The sequence below is a fragment of the Silene latifolia genome, chromosome 8 (genome assembly GCF_048544455.1).
Source record: "Silene latifolia isolate original U9 population chromosome 8, ASM4854445v1, whole genome shotgun sequence".
In the NCBI taxonomy this organism is placed as follows: Eukaryota; Viridiplantae; Streptophyta; class Magnoliopsida; order Caryophyllales; family Caryophyllaceae; genus Silene; species Silene latifolia.
Genome location: NC_133533.1, coordinates 71,418,435 through 71,439,448, shown reverse-complemented (window position 1 = coordinate 71,439,448; position 21,014 = coordinate 71,418,435). Strand labels below are relative to the sequence as shown.

The 21,014-nt window shown below is 31.1% G+C and overlaps 1 protein-coding gene and 1 long non-coding RNA gene across 2 annotated transcripts; one reads left to right on the top strand and one right to left on the bottom strand.

The window, feature by feature from the left end:
• Positions 1–4,038: 4,038 nt before the first annotated feature.
• LOC141594409 (protein SRG1-like) lies at positions 4,039–8,215 on the bottom strand. Its single transcript, XM_074414458.1, has 4 exons — positions 7,688–8,215; positions 6,932–7,203; positions 5,365–5,692; positions 4,039–4,378 (listed from the first exon to the last, which is right to left on the bottom strand). Exons 1-4 carry the CDS (start codon positions 7,916–7,918, stop codon positions 4,118–4,120), a joined length of 1,092 nt encoding a protein of 363 aa, XP_074270559.1. The 5' UTR covers positions 7,919–8,215; the 3' UTR covers positions 4,039–4,117.
• Positions 8,216–9,480: 1,265 nt separating this feature from the next.
• Positions 9,481–18,844, top strand: LOC141594408 (uncharacterized). The gene is made up of 2 exons (XR_012522182.1): positions 9,481–9,661; positions 18,644–18,844. It is a non-coding gene; the product is annotated as an uncharacterized LOC141594408 (long non-coding RNA).
• The last annotated feature ends 2,170 nt before the right edge of the window (positions 18,845–21,014 follow it).

The following is a 21,014-nucleotide window of genomic DNA, read 5'->3' as shown; positions in this document are numbered from 1 at the left end:
TTAGTTAACTCAACTTTTTATTTGTAAACCATGTATTCTTAACTTAAGAACTAAACATTATAGTCAGCTAACCAGCCAAATTATAAAGTTTTATTTTTAATCTTGATGAACTCTGTGATTACGAATAATAGCTTGAACAATTGGAGATGATACAGAAAAAAGTACAGAGTAATTGCGTAGTGCCGGTATGCCACAACCCATAGTAATAGAAAGCAGGGACCCAATTAAGAGATAAAATTTATCATTTATCATTCCCCACATTTTTTTAACTACCAAGGACCTTTTATTTATTTTTGCCCCTTTTTTACAACAACTTTCTTATTAGACTAAGGTCATGTTCTTTTGGACTTAATTTCGATTCTAATCGATTCGATTCATTCATTCACTTCATTCATTCATTCGATTCATTCAGCTCAATTCATTCAGTTCGATTCGATTCGAATCGATTGATTCGATTCGATTTAGTTCAGTTTATTTCAACATTACTATTATTATTCTTATTGATATTCTTATTATTATTTTTATATTAATGTATTTACTATTGTTATTATTATTGTTATTATTATATTATTTTTATATTTATTATATTACTATTATATTTATTAATAATTAATTCGTATTGTTTATATTATTATATTTATATTTAATACATTTATTATTATTATTATTATTATATTATATTTATTATTTTATTAATATATTTATTATTATTAATATTATTCATAACATATTTATTATTATTATTATATTTAATATTATTATATTAATAAGTTATTATTTAATATTTATTATTTTATTAATATACTTATTATTAATATTATTAATCACATATTTATTATTATTATTATATTTAATATTATTATGTTAATAATTTATTATATTAGACCTATTATTATTATTATATTATTTATTTTTTAGTTATTATTATTAATAATTTTATCATGTATATTACTAATATTTTATTATTAATATTTTATTTATTATTATATTAATATTTTATTTTTATATATCTTATTATATTATTATTAGATTATATTAATATATTATTATTATTATTAATGAATAATATTATAATAGTATTTATTATTATTATTGGTATTATTTTTATTATAATATTTATTATTATTATTATTATTATTATTATTATTATTATTATTATTATTATTATTATTATATTATTATTAATGAATAATATTATAATAATATTTATTATTATTATTATTATTATTATTAACTAAAAAATAAATAATAATAATATAATAATAATAATAATAATAATAATAATAATAATAATAATAATAATAATAATATAATCTTTTTATTATTATTTCGATTCGATTCGATTCGATTCGATTCATTCAATTCATTCATTCATTCACTCCATTAAGTTCAGTTCAGTTCAGTTCATCTCCATTAAGTTCAGTTCAGTTCAGTTCAGTTCAGTTCAGACAATTTCAGTCCAAAAGAACAGGGCCTAATATCTCATATTGGACTCGTCCTAAGCTATAGGACGGTCCTATAGGAGAGTAGCTGATAGACTAATTACTCATCTCATTTAAACTTTCAGTTGCCAAGCATTATTCCACTTAATAATCATAATTTAGTGCTAAACTTTTTATATTCTACCGTTATGAAAAAAAATTACCTATAAAAGAAAATGAATTGATAAAATTTTTAGCACATTCCTAACAAAACAAATTAATGAAGAAACTTGTTTATTTTCACCTAATTATTTCATTTGATTTATTTTTCAACACTTCTCATATCTTTACTTTGTGGTGAGTAGGAATCAAATGGACAAGAAATGAAGAGATAAGAGAGAAGTAGAAGAAAAGTGGAGAATTGGACAAGTATTTGTATTATATAGTTCGTTTTAGGCATTGTCGAATGTTTATAAAGACACTTGAGATCGTCGATAATTGATTATAATCATCGGCGAATGGTGGTCAAACTTTGGTGAAGGAAATCCTAGCTTGACTAAATTGTATTAATTTTAAGGATTATTTAATAAGAATACTCCAAACTATTGACCGTCTTCTCAAAATACTCCGAACTTCAAATTAACTCACAATAAACTATACTATTAGGCCCCTCTTCTCATATTATACTCGAGTTACCGGTTACCTGTTTGGCAAGTCACTACCTTTCATTCTCCATACAAATCCACCAATGACCCACCCTACCCTTATCATCACCAACAACACAACTGTAGTCACCATCCACCCAGAACCACCTTGTTCATCATGCTTTGACAATCTAGGTACTCTTCGAGCAAGAAGTCCCCATTAAAAACACCCAAACCTTGAACTTGAAAATCCAAAGACGAGGAAACCAAATGGTTAATGTTGATGCAATTTCTTCAACTCTTTAGTTGGCTAACATTAAAAGTTTATAAATCCAAAGAAAATGTTCAAACTTATTGATTAAATTTATTATTATGCTAGATTTTGGTGATAATAAATTTGTGTTTTTAATCAAATCCTCCAACAACCTTTCGACCCCCAAATTAACATTTATCCCAAAATTGATTTGGGGATCTAGGGTTGTGCTAAATTACCTCAATTGTTGGTGAAAGAGTATGGCAACGACGAGGAAGATGCAAGGCCCGTCTATCAAGAAGCATGAGGTCGAGGTCGGAGTTATAGTGGTCGACAGTACAAATTACGAGGCACGGCTGCCGACCTGCCATCGAATTTGTTTTATAGACGAAAATTGGGAGATAAGGAGGTGAGGTTTGAGAATAGTGGTCGGCGATAGAAAATTGCGGCAGTTGCGAGTGGTTGTAGTGGTGAATGGTGGTTGAGTATGGTGTGGGGTTATGGCTGGTGAATGGAGAAGAATGGAGTGATAATGGTTGGAACTTGCAATGGTGATGGAGGACCCACTTAAATTTTTTTAACCTGATTTTACAGGTTGAAAATGCCTCAAGTATAATCCGAGAAGAGGAGGCTAATTGTATGGTTTATTCTGAGTTAAATTGAAGTTTAGAGTATTTTGAGAAGACGGTCAATAGTATAAAGTATTTTTGTTAAATAACCCTAATTGTAATTGTGATAGATTGTTTAGCGGATGTTTTTAATATACACAAAAACTCCTCATTGTTAATGTATAGTGAATTAATTAAGATTGATATTAACAATAAATTACAAATATAACTCAGGCAAGTTTAGTGTAAATATAGTATTTTTTAAAATCTCTATATATTTAATTAAGTTGGTTAAAAGGTAAATCTATATTCTCCTTGTGATTTGAATACTTTGAATACTAATGAGATAGGATGCATTTGATTTTGTTGTCTTATTGTTCCTTTGATGATAAGATGGCAAAAATACATTGTATATACCCATCGATTTTCGATAATCGGTTTATATTAATTTTCTTAATATAACTACTTACATATTATCCAAAAAAAAACATAATACTAATGAGTAGCATATCTTTTTTACTTTGAATTTCTAATGTGAGAATGGATATTGTTTTATTTATTTACCCACCTCATTTAAATTATTTTTATTTAATTAAATATTACAGCGGTTTAGAGAAAATGAGTGAATAATATTTTAAGTCTTAAATATCATCTTTATTTTCAAACTAAAAAAGTAGAAGTATATAAACTATGGTTAATACTACTTATTATTTATATAATTAATACTTAGTATCATCATTTTAATAAAGTTAGACTACCAAAAATATCATTTTGACGTTGAGAAAAAATGATACCATTTAGTTAAAAAAATAATGAGAATGAGAATAACAAAATAATAGGTTGCAATAAATAAATAAATAAATAAAACTACTAAAGATTAGCGTGATTATCAAGCTACTACAAAAAGTTGTAAAAAAAAAAACATTTACGCGAGCAAATATTTTATTAATAAAGAGTTAGAAAAGTCCTGTGATTTTCACGAGAAACTAAATTACTAATTTTTTAAAGACGAAAACACAAAAAACAAAAAACAAAAAACAAAAAACAAAAAACAAAAAACAAAAAAGAGAGAGAGAGAGAGAGATAAAAAAACATGAAAAATAACACTACGGTAATGATAACATAATTAACTCTCTCAGACTAAAATACTTAGCCAATACGTTAACATCATTTATTATTTGATGGTGCACATTATTCAGATAGGATATTTGGTCCATACTTTCTAACTTCTCTCATAAATATTTTGCCTGCTGCAAAATAATTGGCTGTTACATCTGCAGAGTTCTTAAGATGCGGGTATAGTTGTCGTCTATCTTCAGTTATAAGCTCCTTCAATGGCCCTATTTCCATGTTTGGGGGTGAACCCATTCCAGTTGCTATAGATACCCTATTTGTCTCAGAATTGGATACTACCCTGTGAATTGGGCTCTTTACTCTTCCATTGGTCATTATCTGCACTCATTTATATGTAATTTTCAATTAGTATTTTTATTCAGTAAAAAAAATATTTGAGAATCATTTGAGAGCATAGAATAATAAAATAGTATTGAATAATATCTGGGTTGAAACTTGGTTAAGGGAGGTCCAAGTTTGTGACCTGAAGTTGGATATAAATCAGTCTTGAATTTGTTTGGTTCAAATTTGTTTGTATCTAATCAAATGGTTTCGCATTTAACAAGATTGAATTTGCTAAAGTTTATCTTATGTCAGAACTGAATTATAAGAAGACAATTCATACTGAGAAATGGACTTGTTTATAATGGATCTATAACGTAGATTTAAATTTAACTTATTAATACCATTACTTAAACTAATCTATGTTTTTTCGGTAGTCTCAATCGAAGGGTTGTGTCATCTTGAAAAGAAATTCAAATATTTATAAACTTCAATTGAAAATATGTTGATAGCTTTCTTTCTTCTGGAGCTTAATGTGGGTACTTAATTCATTTTGTTATTCATCTCCATAACGACAAACCATTGGAACCCACAACTATATGTCGAGAGTAGAAGGGATTTTTTAATCGTCATATAGCCTGCTTTACAAAGCATATTCCTGATCTAAAAGGACTCTTAGATATACTTTTTATGTTTTTCATACTTATTTTTGTTCAATTTGTGATATACCTTTAATTAATACCCATTTTTAAAGTGTTAGTATGTATTTTATCTTATCTCGATGTCTTTAATATTTAGTACCTCGTTTCAAATCTTTTTGTACGTATTTCATGAATTCCCTTACCATGCTATCAAATAATTTAATATAAGACCATCTTACATGCATAAGAAATTTACTCTATTTTTAAAATGATAGGAACTATTGGCGTGTTATAGTACTAATATAGCCCCAACATAAACTACACTAACTCATGAAATTACGCAAAGGTGGAAAAAACTCCATATAAATAATTTGTGCTAAAAGGTGAAAAGATCAGAACTACCTCCAACATATCAGAAGTATTGACAATAATGGCATGAGGGATAATTTTTACATTAAACCATTGATCATCTTTCTCAAATTGGAGGCCTTCAACCTCATTGTCTGGCAATACGGTGGTAAACATATTTGAATCCGTATGTGGTTTTGATGCAAATATTCTATCCGGGTATGGACATGTTGGATAATAATTGATTCTGCAAAGCATTGGTCCCTCATTTCCATACTTATTTATCATGTTATCTTCTGGCAACTTCAACATTTTTGAAATTGCTTTATATAATATTTCCCTGATTCTTTTCATCGCTGATGCATACTCTTCAAATACGTCCCTGACAGGGTAGAATTATTTAGAATATTTTGTTTAATACCATATTGTCTAATCAATGCTAAATGAAAAGAGGTTTATGTCACCATTGAACACTCACCTAAACCCTTCATCAAGTTAATATTGTTATGCTTTAATTTTTAAAAGTTGTAAAAGATTGGTGTAACAACAATTTTAGCTCAAGGCTTATAGAAACTAATAAATTCTATTACAATACTATCTCTTTTATAAGATCGTCATTAAAAGTAACTAAATATACTTGAGAAGTAAGTTTAATTTGTGCGGTTTAATTTGTAACTTCATCACTTTTGTATTTACTTTATGTTACTTTTCAAAAATAAAATAGTTATTTTCAAATATAAAATAGTTACTTTTAGTGTTCTCATACAAAAAGACATTATTATTATTATTATTATTATTATTATTATTATTATTATTATTATTATTATTATTATTATTATTATTATTATTATTATTATTATTATTATTTTATAACAAAAAGACTGTATTATTGTAGAAGATGGCTCAAAACACATAAAATAATGATGCATTATTTGTGAAGGTGGGATAAGTAAGTACCTATATAGGAGATCTTTGTTTCATAAATTTTTAAGAGTTAGATTAGTCAATTTGGTAGAAATAAAAGGAAAAGGCCAAACATAAATTGGATTGACGAATTACTATACTCCTATACAACATGATATGATAATGTAAATAAGTAGGAACTTGTGCTAGTACCGAATTTCAGTAAAATAACAAGGAACCTTATTCGTATTCTAATTTTAACATACTCCCTCCTACCCAATTCAAACTACATACTCGACTTTTTGCTGTCTAGGGACGAGACTTTGATCTTTTTTTCTCCATTTATATACTACTATTTTTTGTGTCGAAATCATAGTTTTCCGAAATCTCTTTTTTATGACAAATGTAAATATGTCAAGTTTATACTTAAATTTTTAAAATTTGAATAAGTATAATGGAAAACAATATTTAACAAGTTTTACTTTGAAAAGTGGATTAGTAGTTTGGAATGGGTAGCAGGGAGTAACTTTTACCTCTTTACAAATCGTGACAACTATGCATGATTTATATATTATTGTAAAAGAAGTAATAAGTGCAACACTATACAATTCTTATATATAACTTATTATCACTCATTATACCTTTGTCTTAACTACTAAATTAAACAATTACAGTAAAAAACTTATGATGTTCACTTGTTAAATGAGTTACTAATTACCTGAAATTTGGTACGCTTTCAGACGGCCAAAACTTGAAATTACGAAATTCAGGAGTGTGAATGAGAAACATAAGCCTGTCATTCCAGCTAAATGCTTGATTAACGCCCATTTGGTCATTTCCCCAACCTTCCATTTTGTCAGGTTTCCACCCTCCCAACTTTGATACGGTTCTTGCATACTTTTGCTTCTCTTCTATAGGCAGGCTAAAGAATTGTTTGCTAACGTGAAGCACTTGATCAAATTTAGAGCTTTCTATGCCATGATTAACAAGCTATATTGTCCAAAAGAAAAACAATATAAACATTGTTTATTCCACTAAACTTTTACCAAATAAAACAAGAATTTTGGAACATTATCAACAACAAATTTATGTGTGGCATTGGCACTTTTTTTGGCCAAGTAAATAGAGTGTTTACTTAAGTTAACATATGAGAACACATATGTTTTTAATATCAAATAATTGTTCAATAATTGAAATGATCAGAATGACAAAACATTAAAATAGTATAGTATGGTGATGTGACCAGACACTACTTATATGAAGTATATGAGTTTTGAAACCGTAAATGTTTAGACAAATGATGTATATACATCACTAAACTTATCTAATTGTAATTGAAAATTCACAAGAAAGATTGAAAATAATATAAAAATAAATCTGACATTAGAAACTTATTATAACACTAGCAAATATGTAGTACGTGTAACCACATTAAAATTGTATAGATAAATTGTAATTACGTAAAATAAAAGACCTGCAAAGCACCCAAAGAGCTAAGAGCATGTTCGAACTTTTGAAGCTCTTCATCCGAGTCTAAGAGTCGTTGAAGATCAATGATGGCAAGCTCTATGTATGGAAGTGAGGGGCTCGCATAATCTTCGGTTGATTTGACAATAAATTTTTCTAACATGTTTTTATCATTGCTTTTGCTTACGATCTCAACTGGTAATGGTGTCACCACAAACCTGGGTGTAAGAATAGACATGTTTTGAGTAATGTTTTGCTAGGTAAAATGAAAATTAAGTGGTTGTTTGAGATGTGTTGCGTGCTATGTCTTGTATGTGTCTAATATTTATATTGTACTTTTATTGAAGAATTGATGTTTAAAGGGTTGTATCTTGCACGCCCAAGATAGATTTAAATCCACCTTTCCTTTTTAATAAGATCGAGTTGGATTAGATCTTTCGATCATATTAATTCCCATGTAGAGATAATAAAATCTAAAATGGAAAAATATTATATGAAATCATCTAAAGATGAAAAGATATTAGCCTTAATATGTTTCCAAGAAAATAAAAATGCAAAAATGACATGATTTTTATACATGGCAAAAAAAACCGAACCGAAAAACCGATCAAAAATATATGTATTGATAATCGATCGAACATCTAATATGAGTAACCTGAATAATCGAAGTCCAACTTAATTCAAATTGAATCAAAACTAATGAACCGAATTCAATAATAACTTAATGATACCTGAACTTGGATATATATGAACTGATAATAGAATTGAACCGACTCACTTGACTTATTTTCTCACAAAACACTTCCATTTTTTAGTGTGTTTTCATTAATTTTTTATTTATTAATGATATTTATTACATTCAAATTGAATAGTATAAGGTACATTTTAGTTAACTTTTGACCATTAGCTTAAGAACATTATGGCCAAAAACTCAACATAACTGATATAAACCCGTTCAAAACCATTCTCGATTCGTAATAGCATAAACCAATTAAAGTGGCTAACCGTTTGAAATCGAGTCAGTCCGATTCAAATCGAGCTAATTTACCTTGATCCGAAACCAAATCGAATGACCCTTTGCCAGATGTATTTCTTTTATATTTGTATTAAGCACTTTAAGTATTTGATTAGCACAAAAAATCCACATGTATTGCTGTTTTAAAGGAAGTTATTTTGTTTACCGTAAGATTTAGTTTATTAATAATAAAGCCTATATTATTTACAAACGGACCGAGTTATATATTTATAAACATATTTTCTTAGGCACGTGTTAATAAGCTAAGTAGAGAAAAATTGTTGAGAATATATCAGGATAAATTAGTTTTAAAACTCATATTTACCATAATTAGTGATATATATAATCTTGAAAATTTTTCCCTACTTAGGTGATTATCATGTGCCCTTAGAGCAGATATTAGAAAAACCCATTTATAAAACATAAAATACTATGTCTTAGAAACAAAAAAAGCAATAATGTTCTAGTTTTGGTGTTTGGCTTCGTACGGTTACGTAAGTGTAACACCCCGTTATTTTTCGAGTTATTTACAAAGAGTTACTCATATTTTAGTCATTTTGGAATTAGAAATCGGAAATCTTAACAGTTGTTTATAATAATAATAATTATTATTATTATAAAAAAATATTATTTTGAGCTCTCGTAAAATAAATTGATTTTGTTTTATTTCAAAACTAGAACGTTACTATGAACCCGATTTTGATTCCGGCTCAGACTTTGATTGAATGGATGACTTATAATAATAAAAATATAAAGAAAAAGGAAACACAAAGGTGAGATTTTCCTATCATAGCCCATGTAAGCCTTCCCGTCATTCCTTAAAAGATTCAAAGAAAAAAAAAGGAAAACCCCAAAAGAGAAAACAAAGTCGTCGAGAATGAGAACAAGAGCGCTGTTTTGAACGCCGTCACCATGACAACAATAGTTATCGTCTTCTTTCCTTCATCACTTCTCTAATTAGCCAAGGTATTGTCTATCCCTCAATCATATGTTATCTTAAATTAATTATGCATAAGATTGATTTATTAGTAGACCGTTTTGAGACGGAAATTTTGAGGTCGTTGTCATGGTTGAGTAGTGAGTGATATAAGGCATCTTAGGGCCTATTCTAAAGTCGTTTTTGTGGTGTTTTTGAGGCGTGAAGGCCCTGAAATAAGAGTCGTCTGAATGTTCTGTTTTGGGTTTCGAACGACGAATTTTATTGAGATCGTGAGCGTTGTGTATGTCGAAATACATAACTAGCTGTGGAATACATGTTAGCTGTTTTGGGTTTCGGTTTATAACGTCATCGTCCAAATTTATAGTTGTGTTATACGGAGTTATATGAACGAGCATGGGTTTGTTTTGAGTCGGGTTATTTAATTCGTGGCTATTATGGACATTGATCTACGGAGCATAATGATACTTGGTAGTGATTGTGTAGCTTGGTGAGTTATGAGTTAAAGTTGGCGATTACGGTATTTTGTGAGCTATGCCAAGATGTATGATGAATGGATTTGATTATTTAATTAGCAATTCTTGTTAGGTTGGGGTTATTCAATACCCTTTTACTTTTAGCTTGCGGATTTGAAGAAAGAATTTTTGTTTTAAGTTTAGTTGTGATTGGTCGCCTTTGAGGTAAGGACTTTTACCCTTTTTAAATTTAAGTAAAGAGCATGTTCGGTTTAATCTTTAAACTGTTCTTTTAATATTTTGGTATCGATGAGATTTTACTTCTACTCCTAAATTTTGAATATTACACAATGGAATGGTTTCGGCTCAGACCGCTTTGGAAAATTTGGTTTCTTCTGGTCTCCACTCTTGGCGCTCCTGGGATTACATCCCGAAACTAAACTCTTGGCCCGAGTTCATTTGGGTGGGGATTGTCTGGCCTCCACTCGCTAGGTAGTTAGACTTTCTCCTTTGGCGGTTCCATCCTACTGACTGCCCAAATGTGAGAGGTGCGCACTTTTATGAGTCTAACAAAGCACAGGTGGTGCCTCTAGACCGTGTCAAGGGTAGGACCTTGGCACACAGGTGGTAAAAGTTTTGGTTTTGAATTGTTTGGTTAATATTATTAGATTTACAGCAATTTATTTTGGAATGTATTTCTTGTTTTTACTTTGGTTTCAAAGCTTTGTTAATTTATAATACTGTTTCTGAATTTGTCAATATTTCTTATTTTTTTTAAACTCAGCTTTTGCTGACGTCCTAATGTTTTGGGTCGTTCCCCTACTGGAACCTGTACCTATTATGTTTTGGGTACAGTTGATAGGTAAAATTGAGATGCTTGAGATGCTGCATGGGTGCATACTGGATACGGGGATTAGTACGAGCGTGGAAGGATTTTGAATAAAGACTCTGTCTCACACTATTTATAATTTTATAATATTATCGGATTTGAATTTTATTTATTGTTTTATATTTTGTAAGACTTAAGTCTTCCGCTGCGACGTTTTGATTATTTGATAAACTTTTTGAGACACGTACTTTGTTTTTAAGTTGACTATGTATTTACCTTGCACTTAGCATTTTCTACTAGGTGTGTAGTGACAGCCGTGAATTTTCCATCTTTAGTTTATCGTTTTGGTCGTGAAAATTTAGGGCTGTTACAGTTGGTATCAGAGCAAGGGGTTTTCCAAAACTAAGTTTGACGAAATTTGAAACAATTTGAAAAAAAAAATATTTACAAATTTCTTCGGGAAAAAAAAAGTATAAGTGTGGGATAGAATGGGTTACATTGCATATGCACAAGTTAGTTTCTTAAATTTTGTTATTATTGTTAGATAGTTGAATACAATATTGTGCTGGTAATTATCACAAAAAAAGGGAGGTTTGCACCTACTAATCCGTAAATTGTGCCTATACTCGGGTCTTTCAAAATTTTGTGTTAAGCGTTGCACAATTGTCCTATTTTTACTCATCACATATGTTGACTACTATGGGTAACAACGAAGTTGCATAAAATTCCAAGGACTAGATCTTCTAAGCTTTCCTATAGTTATGTTTGAGTGGCCTAAATCCGAGCACCAGTATCAAAGGAAACAATCGCATCAAGTTCAATTAATTGTAATAAGGGTGGAATTTGTTAAGAGGTAGAATGTTTACGTAGAACGAAGTTGTTAGACCAAACAATTTAGCCTTAGAAAGTAGAAACAATATGGGTTTGGCTGGACTTGGACATATGAGTACACACGGGTCTAGTTTGTTGTGAATGGGAATTTAAGTAATCATTAACGATACTTCTTTTAGTTATTTTAATATTTGTCATGTGATTATTACATTTTTTTTTACTTATGAAAATAATGTTTATTCATATAATTGACAATGCCTTCCATAGAGTTACTATAAAATTAGCTGAATTTGGCGAATTCTGGGATGGATAAATTTACTTTGAGGTGATTTGGGATAAGGAGCTGATATTACTACTACTTAGGAAATTTGGTGGCACGTGATAATAACGCAAATTATGAATGAAAAGGCCGAGAATGAAAAGGATGTTACACCTATTATTGTTAGTTATTATGTTTAAGCTGGTACATGAAATAAAATTGATGACCCTTATAAGATAGAGTGCGAGCAAGTTAGATAACTAAGTTAAGAAAAGCGTTGAAATTTTTTTTATTTTATTTGATTATTATTATTGTATTGTTACTGTTATTTTCTTCTTCTTGCAACACTCTGTCCGAAAACGTTCAACATAGAGTAACGGTCTTCTACTTAAGGAAGGAGGTTAGTACTAGTGGGAGATACTACTGAAAAGAATAAATATTTGAGGATTTTATATCATACAATTTAGTGATGAGAGTTGATGATCTGTGATCATCTTATATATGGATTAATGATATAGGTGCGATATTTTAGAGAAAGATGCCAACATGAGATGAAATTGAGATAGTTATTTTAGGATTATATATCTGAGTAGTCACGGCTTGATGTTATTGTATTTAGGTTATTCTTGTTAACAACTAGTGATCATTTATTGAGTGGGGGAAAGTCTTCGGGGTTGAAAACTTATGAAGTAACGTTGATGATCAAATATCATTCTTGACGATTAAAGCACTAAGGTCAATGTTTGATGTAAATTGGAGACTTGTTTAAGCGATGCTTTAGGATATGTCAACGTGTTGAGGAATCATGAAAAGATCGAACTTTGAAATAAAATGATGAGGTGAACCATAAGAAACATTATTAACCTGAGGGAATTAGCTTTTATGGGAAAACGCGAGAGATTAAATTAAAGTGCATATTATGATGGACAACATTGAATAGATGCTATACAAGAAATAATGTTAAATTGAACAGGATAATGAGGTACATGTATTGTTTTGTGATCATCTTTTGATTGGTGGTATAATGTAAAGAAAATTCTTTGGGTGTAATATAAATTTTGAGTTGTATGGCATTGATACATAGTGCATAGAGTAACTCTTTATATAAAGTATGAATATGCAAATGCTTTGTGGACAAAGCCCGCTCACGGAGAGCTATGCGGAAAGCTATTTGGGGACTTTTGGTCGACGAGACTGGTATTGATACATATATTACTTCTTACATGTAAATTTGAGGTTTTGGATGTTAATTTTGAAATGAGAAAGTATGGACAACGGTGAATTTGTGGGTTACAAAAAAAAAGGAAAATGATTTAATACGTTATTATCGTTCCATGTTTTGTACTTTAGTAATTTTTGTGCGATTTTCTGGCTAGTATGTCGTAAAGTGCTTCGAGTTTAAGCTTGTTTTAAAAGGAGTTAAGAAACATTGTACTTTTTCTTAGACCTTTACTAATATGACACTCTTAAGAAGTTGCCCTACTTTATATGATTATGTCTGGTGAATAAATATTCGGAACCTGCATCCTATTTTATGGGTAGATGATTTTAAATTCCTAATTACAGAGATTGGTAGCACTTCCTACATGGTATTTGACTTAGAATCTTTGCTTTGTTTGGTGCCTACCGCACACTGAAAAATTGTCTCGTGGTTTTATGAGTACTTGATGTACTTGGTGGGTGTCATGCCTAGTATAATTAAATTTCGACATCTTTGGCCTCAGAGTTGGTGTAAAATGACGATAAGCTAGTAACATTTGTACTACAATAAGGGAGGAGAATTCTGATTGTATTGTTAGACATATAGATGATTAGGTAGATATTCGTAGAGGGTATATTGTATAGTGATACTTGTCAGAAGTGTGTGTATTTACGCTAAATTTGAGAAATAACAATATGGGATTCAAGGCTATAGATTAAAATTAGAGGTTGAGATGATCGAGGTTGTCGTGCAATGGTTGTATATAAGTGCTTCAGTTTTAGATTGGTTTGGAAATTTTGAACTCGGTATTATAAGGTTCGGGCTCGTGAAAAATTTGATTTGACAAAAGGGATGGAATTAGATATTCAAATCTTTGATCGGGGTTATCATTATGTTTTTTTTTTTAAGTCATAAAATGAAAACACTATGTAATCATGTTACATGTTGAGTAATTTGGGGTTTGTCACTTGAGAAATTGTCTGAATGGAAGACTATGTTAACTAAGTTGGGATTAATTAAGGGAATTTATTGTATCTTTTTGAAGTGATAATTTAACAAATAAGGACTTGTGTAAAATACTTACGAAATGAAAGTGTGCAGTGTAACACCCCAAGTTATTGAGAGTAAGGTTGTCCCACATCGGGGAATTGAGGAGGTTGTGATATGTTTATAAGGGATTCCACCCACCACTTAGTAACAAGGCCTTGTGCTTTTGGGCTTAAGTGAGGACAAGTAATGGGCACAAAGGTACATATCCCATCTTATTGGGTTGTATTACGACCGTGGTGGGTCGGGTTGTTATAAATGGTATCAGAGCGACCCTGCGACCGTGTGGTGAGCCCGTGGTCGGGAGTACCCGGTTCACACACCTAGCGGAGGAGGATTCTGGGCTTGGTTGCGGTCAAGTTGGAGGCACAATGAGGACGTTGTGTTCTTTAAGTAGGGAAGATTGTAACACCCCAAGTTATTGAGAGTAAGGTTGTCCCACATCGGGGAATTGAGAAGGTTGCGATATGTTTATAAGGGATTCCACCCACCACTTAGTAATAAGTCCTTGTACTTTTGGGCTTAAGTGAGGATAATAATGGGCCCAAAGGTACATATCCCATCTTATTGGGTTGTGTTACGACCATGGTGGGTCGGGTTGTTATATGCAGGATAATGGTGGTTTTAGAAAGCAAAAAAAATTGATTGAATCTTGTGAAAGTGTAGGTATATAAGTATATTATTAGTGTTATTCGTTGTATCATAGTTTTGATTCTGCTTTGAACAATTAAAAATGGGATCAAGAGAACATAAGCTTACTATTACGGTAGATGGGCTGATTTTAAGAGGTTTAATTGTGATCATGAAATGAGAGACAATTCAATTATTATAATGATATAGAGACTTGTCTTTAAAAGGTGAACATGTCCAAGTGGGATTTTAGTAAAATTTACCGTTTTGGAGTTAAATTATATGGTAATAGGTCACATGTACCTAGTTAAAAGAAGGGCACATAGAGGATAACTAATGATTGAGGCGCACGTGATTTCATATTTCGTTTAGGTGTACAATATACGAGTACTTGGAATGAACATTGTGGTGGTTGTGGTTTGTAGCAGTGATAAAGTAAATTCTAGACTTGTTAGCTTGTTGTTTGTTATAAAAAGGCCAGTTTTGCAAGTAGAAGACTCTATAAGAGGATACTTCCTCCAAAATTTCGTGAGTAGAAATAAATTCACTCTACTGATTTTATTGTAGATTATCAAGGTCTTGCATAAAGATAACAAAATGATGTGAGTGGTTATTTTAATAATTCGGGGATGCTTATGTAGAGCCAAAGTTAATACTCGGGGATATGCTAAGAGCGTGTTCTTTTTTGTATTCATGGAGCCACGGAATCGAGGAGAATAAATTAGATCCTTACAGGATTTTCATATATAAAAATCGTTACTTAGAAACACATCAGATGACTTCATATGAGGTATTGTGCCAACATCAATGTGGGAGTCTTGTGGGTTGGAACAACATTGGCAACACGCAACGTTAGCTAGTTGTAGTTAGTTATATGGGGTCCAAGATGATAACTGAACATAATTAAAACACTCGAGAGTTCTAAACTGGCGACAAAGTTCTTTGGTGTGTATCACCTATTAAAGGAGTAATGAGGTTATGTAAGGAGGGAAAATTGAGCCCTGAGTTTGCTGCATCGTATGAATTTTCGAGCATGATAGTGAGTTAGCTATGGGCTTGAATTATCAACTGATTTAGAGAGAGTTCATAATGTGCTTTTGCCTCTTAAATAAGGAGATATATTAGTGACCCATCTCATGTTTTCGATTTGGAGACTATCGAGCTTAATGAGATAATGATTCATAAGGAGAATCTTGTGCAAATGGTTAAATTTTGAGGAACCATCATATTGTTAAGGAGACTACTTGGAAAGTTGAATGTGCTATGAAAGTCAAGTATCTTCGTCTTTTTTTCTTAAGTAATTTTGCGCTTCGTGGACGAAGCTTTCTTTTAAGGGAGTTGGGAAGTGCGAACTTACTCTCTTTTGTATTGTTTATGCTTTTATTTCATTCTTGAGAACAATTTTGACTAAATGTTGTTTCGATGTTACTTATACATCTATTTTTAATTTCATGGTTATAGTCTTTCATGGACACTCATGTTTTCAATTCTGGTATCTTGGAATTCATTATTAGTTGCGCTTGGTGTACACCTTGGAACTTGGCTTTTGGTTACTGATGATTGCTTATTATTAAAATTGGTTATGCTTACACACTGGTGGTTTGTTTTGTACATAACGTTCATTTGTGGAATTTTGAAAATTATCCTTGTATTTCAAGCAACAAAATAAAAATAAAAAAAGATTTAAAAAAAATCTATTTCTAACCATCCGACATGCTCTTAGCTTTTATAGTAGTCCTTTTACTTTGGAATTGAGGAAATGACACAGAGTTTGTGGTGGATTGAATTTGTGAGCATCTTGTGGAATTAGGAAGTGGTAGAAATGTGAGATATCATTGGTCGTGTATCTTAGTTAAATTGGTGTATGTGATGTATTATTGGATTTTGGAATTTTGTTTTTGTGAAGGGTTAAAGCTTCGAGGACGAAGCTTTGTTTTAAGGAGGGAAGTCTGTAACACCCCGTTATTTTCCGAGTTATTTACAAAAAGTTACTCATATTTTAGTCATTTTGTAATTAGAAGTCGGAAATCTTAACAGTTGTTTATAATAATAATAATTATTATTATTATAAAAAAATATTATTTTGAGCTCTCGTAAAGTAAATTGATTTTGTTTTATTTCAAAACTAGAACGTTACTATGAACCCGATTTTGATTCCAGCTCAGACTTTGATTGAATGAATGACTTATAAAAATAAAAATATAAATAAAAAGGAAACACAAAGGTGAGATTTTAAACCCTATCATAGCCCATGTAAGCCTTCCCGTCATTCCTTAAAATATTCAAAGAAAAAAAAAAGGAAAAACCCAAAAGAGAAAACAAAGCCGTCGAGAATGAGAACGAGAACGCTGTTTTGAACGCCGTCACCATGACAACAATAGTTATCATCTTCTTTCCTTCATCACTTCTTTAATTAGCCAAAGTATTGTCTATCCCTCAATCATATGTTATCTTAAATTAATTATGCATAAGATTGATTTATTAGTAAACCGTTTTGAGATGGAAATTTTGTGGTCGTTGTCATGGTTGAGTAGTGAGTGATATAAGGCATCTTAGGGCCTATTCTAAAGCCGTTTTTGTGGTGTTTTATAGGCGTGAAGGCCCTGAAATATGAGTCGTCTGAATGTTCTGTTTTGGGTTTCGAACGACGAATTTTATTGAGATCGTGAGCGTTGTGTATGTCGAAATACATAACTAGCTGTGGAATACATGTTAGGTTGTTATTGGTCAACATGTTGGAGTGATTTCGGTTTATAACATCATCGTCCAAATTTAGAGTTGTGTTATACGGAGTTATCTGAACGAGCCTGGGTTTGTCTTGAGTCGAGTTATTTAATTCGTAGCTATTATGGACATTGATCTACGGAGCATAATGATACTCGGTAGTGATTGTGTAGCTTGGTGAGCTATGAGTTAAAGTTGGCGATTACGGTATTTTGTGAGCTATGCCAAGATGTTTGATGAATGGATTTGATTATTTAATTAGCAATTCTTGTTAGGTTGGGGTTATTTTGTCGATATTGAATAGAATAATAATCGGGTAAACCCTTTTATTTGTAGCTTGCGGATTTGAAGAAAGAATTTTTGTTTTAAGTTTAGCTGTGATTGGTCGCCTTTGAGATAAGGACTTTTACCCTTTTTAAATTTAAGTAAAGAGCATGTTCGGTTTAATCTTTAAACTGTTCTTTTAATATTTTGGTATCGATGAGATTTTACTTGTACTTCTAAATTTTGAATATTACACATTGGAATGGTTTCGGCTCAGGCCGCTTTGGAAAATTTGGTTTCTTCTGGTCTCTACTCTTGGCGCTCCTGGGATTACGTCGTGAAACTAAACTCTTGGCCCGAGTTCATTTGGGTGGGGATTGTCTGGCCTCCACTCGGTAGGTAGTTAGACTTTCTCCTTTGGCGGTTTCATCCTACTGACTGCCCAAAATGTGAGAAGTGCGCACTTTTATGAGTCTAACAAAGCACAGGTGGTGCCTGTAGACCGTGTCAAGGGTAGGACCTTGGCACACAGGTGGTAAAAGTTTTGGTTTTGAATTGTTTGGTTAATATTATTGGATTTACAGCAATTGATTTTGGAATGTATTTCTTGTTTTTTTCTTTGGTTTCAAAGCTTTGTTAATTTATAATATTGTTTCTGAATTTGTCAATCTTTCTTATTTTTTTTAAACTCAACTTTTGCTGACGTCCTAATGTTTTGGGTCGTTCCCCCACTGGAACCTGTACCTATTATGTTTTGGGTACAATTGATAGGTAAAATTGAGATGCTGCATGGGTGCATACTGGATTCGGGGATTAGTACGAGCGTGGAAGGATTTTGAATAAAGACTTCGTCTCACACTATTTATAATTTTATAATATCGTCGGATTTGAATTTTATTTATTGTTTTATATTTTGTAAGACTTAAGTCTTCCGCTGCGACGTTTTGATTATTTGATAAAGTTTTTGAGACATGTACTTTGTTTTTAAGTTGACTCTGTATTTACCTTGCACTTAGCATTTTCTGCTAGGTGTGGAGTAGCAGCCGTGAATTTTCCATCTTTAGTTTATCGTTTTGGTCGTGAAAATTTAGGGTTGTTACAGTAAGTTTATATTTTAAATTTTATTTGTATGAAATATAATTGCCTTGATTAATTTGCCTAATTCATAAATTACCATTTACAAATATTTTCTTGTTTGACTTTAAAATTATGATTGAAAATAATCATCAAAGTATGAGACACATTCACTACTCTAGTTGACAATTATGTTACTTTTAGTACTCTCAAAGTTACTACAGTTACTTTTACTACCCATCTTGTTAACCTGTTACTATTATGGTTACTTTCACTATGTTCATTATTATTAGTGAAATATAACCTTTACAATTCTTATTGTGTTACTTTAGTTACCCATGTTACTATTATTATGACATTTTAAAAAAAAAAAATTATCATTAACATAAAATTTATCAATCAAATTATGAGACACGTTTACTACATTTATTACACTGTTACTTTTATTATTCTCATTGTTATTGTTGTTACTTTCACTACTTCCGCTACTACTTTTTTTTTAATTTCACTACTCCTACCATTCTCTTTATTAAAACTATTACTTTCGCTACTCTCAATGCTGTTATTATTAGTTTTACTAACCATATTGATGATTAGTGTTATATTTACTATTCTCACTCCGATTAGACATTTGATTAGATATTCATCAAATATCTAATATAATGCTCAAATTAAATTATTCATCGATATCTTCACAATAGTATATTATGGGACTGTAGATACATGTATCTGTCGTGGTACTTGTATTTATAGGGCGTTATTAACACTACTACAGTTTTTTGTTTAACGCCACTCAAATAAAAATTAATTGTAGGGTATATTTTACAATTCACTCTCTCATAACTTGAGTACCATTAGTAAAAATAATGGCAGTGGACTTATCATTACCTTATTTATAACTCCCTATTAACACCAGTTGATGATCAGGCACTAATGTATAAGAGGTTTGAAGTCGACTGGTAATTTCAATGAAACTCGGTTTAAGATGATATTCGGATTAAAATGACTAATTAATTGAATGTTAATTGTTTTAGAAAGTTCAATTTATTTTTAAAAATGATTTAAAGGATTATTCGAGGATTTCACTATTATAAAATTATTTTATTTTAAATTCATATTTTTTTTGACAAATTATTTATTTTCAAAATTATCTCGTTACTTTGAAAATCGATTTTCAACCTTAGCTTGTTTTCTTTCGCATTCCCCGCCTTTGTTTCACGTTCATTTGAATGCGAAACGGGGCTCAATTTGATCCTACTCGGTCCTGAATCCTAAACCCATACCCAACACATTATTAGGCTCGCATACCCATGTAAAACCAAGTCCAATGCCCTTGCAAACTCACTTCCCTAGCAGCAACAAAACAGCCCAGGTCGACGCAACCCATGAAAATACAAGTCATGTAATACCACAGAATTATGGACTCTGTGAACTCGGTTGAGTAGGCTGTACTCGACCGAGTGGGCCGTCGAGTGCTTTTAGACAGGCTACAACTCGGTTGAATAGGGCGTACTCGGCCGAGTACATCAGGTACTCGACCGAGTACCCAGTCTGACGAGTTATTTTCTGCGGTTTGATTAGAATGATAAGGGAGTTATATATTTAACTAATCACTTCGCTAATCAGTTTTCTAAAACCTAAAAATATTTCTAATCTTCTCCCTAATCATCCTAATGATACACTAGCATCTTGTGGATGGATTTTTAAGCTTTTGGAGTCCGTAGTTCCGTGATCTACCGCATTAGTAAGTAACTGTTATCTCTAATCAGTACTAATCACTTTTGTTATTTAGGAATAATTAAACTCTAATCTGATTAATTAAGGGGAATGGGCTAATGAGGGATTTATCTTGATGGTAGCATTGTTGTGTATGAATGTTAGGTGGAGATTTCGTAGAGGAGCAGTTCTAGATTGCATGTTTGTTGTCTGTGGAATTTGTGAATAGGGTAGGATTTCCCTACTCAATCCTTTGTACAATTGTTATCCAGTGCTGTGGTAATTGTTTGATTTCCTATTGTGTTAGTGTTGTGGAGATTGGTTGTTATTGGTATTATTGTTATTGATTGTG

Coding starts and splice junctions, on each gene's coding strand:
- LOC141594409 (XM_074414458.1), bottom strand. CDS start 7,918: ATGTCTATTCTTACACCCAGGTTTGTGGTGACACCATTACCAGTTGAG. Junction 5,693..6,931: donor GAAAGCGTACCAAATTTCAG/GTAATTAGTAAC, acceptor CTACCCTGTCAG/GGACGTATTTGAAGAGTATG. Junction 4,379..5,364: donor ATACTTCTGATATGTTGGAG/GTAGTTCTGATC, acceptor AAATGAGTGCAG/ATAATGACCAATGGAAGAGT.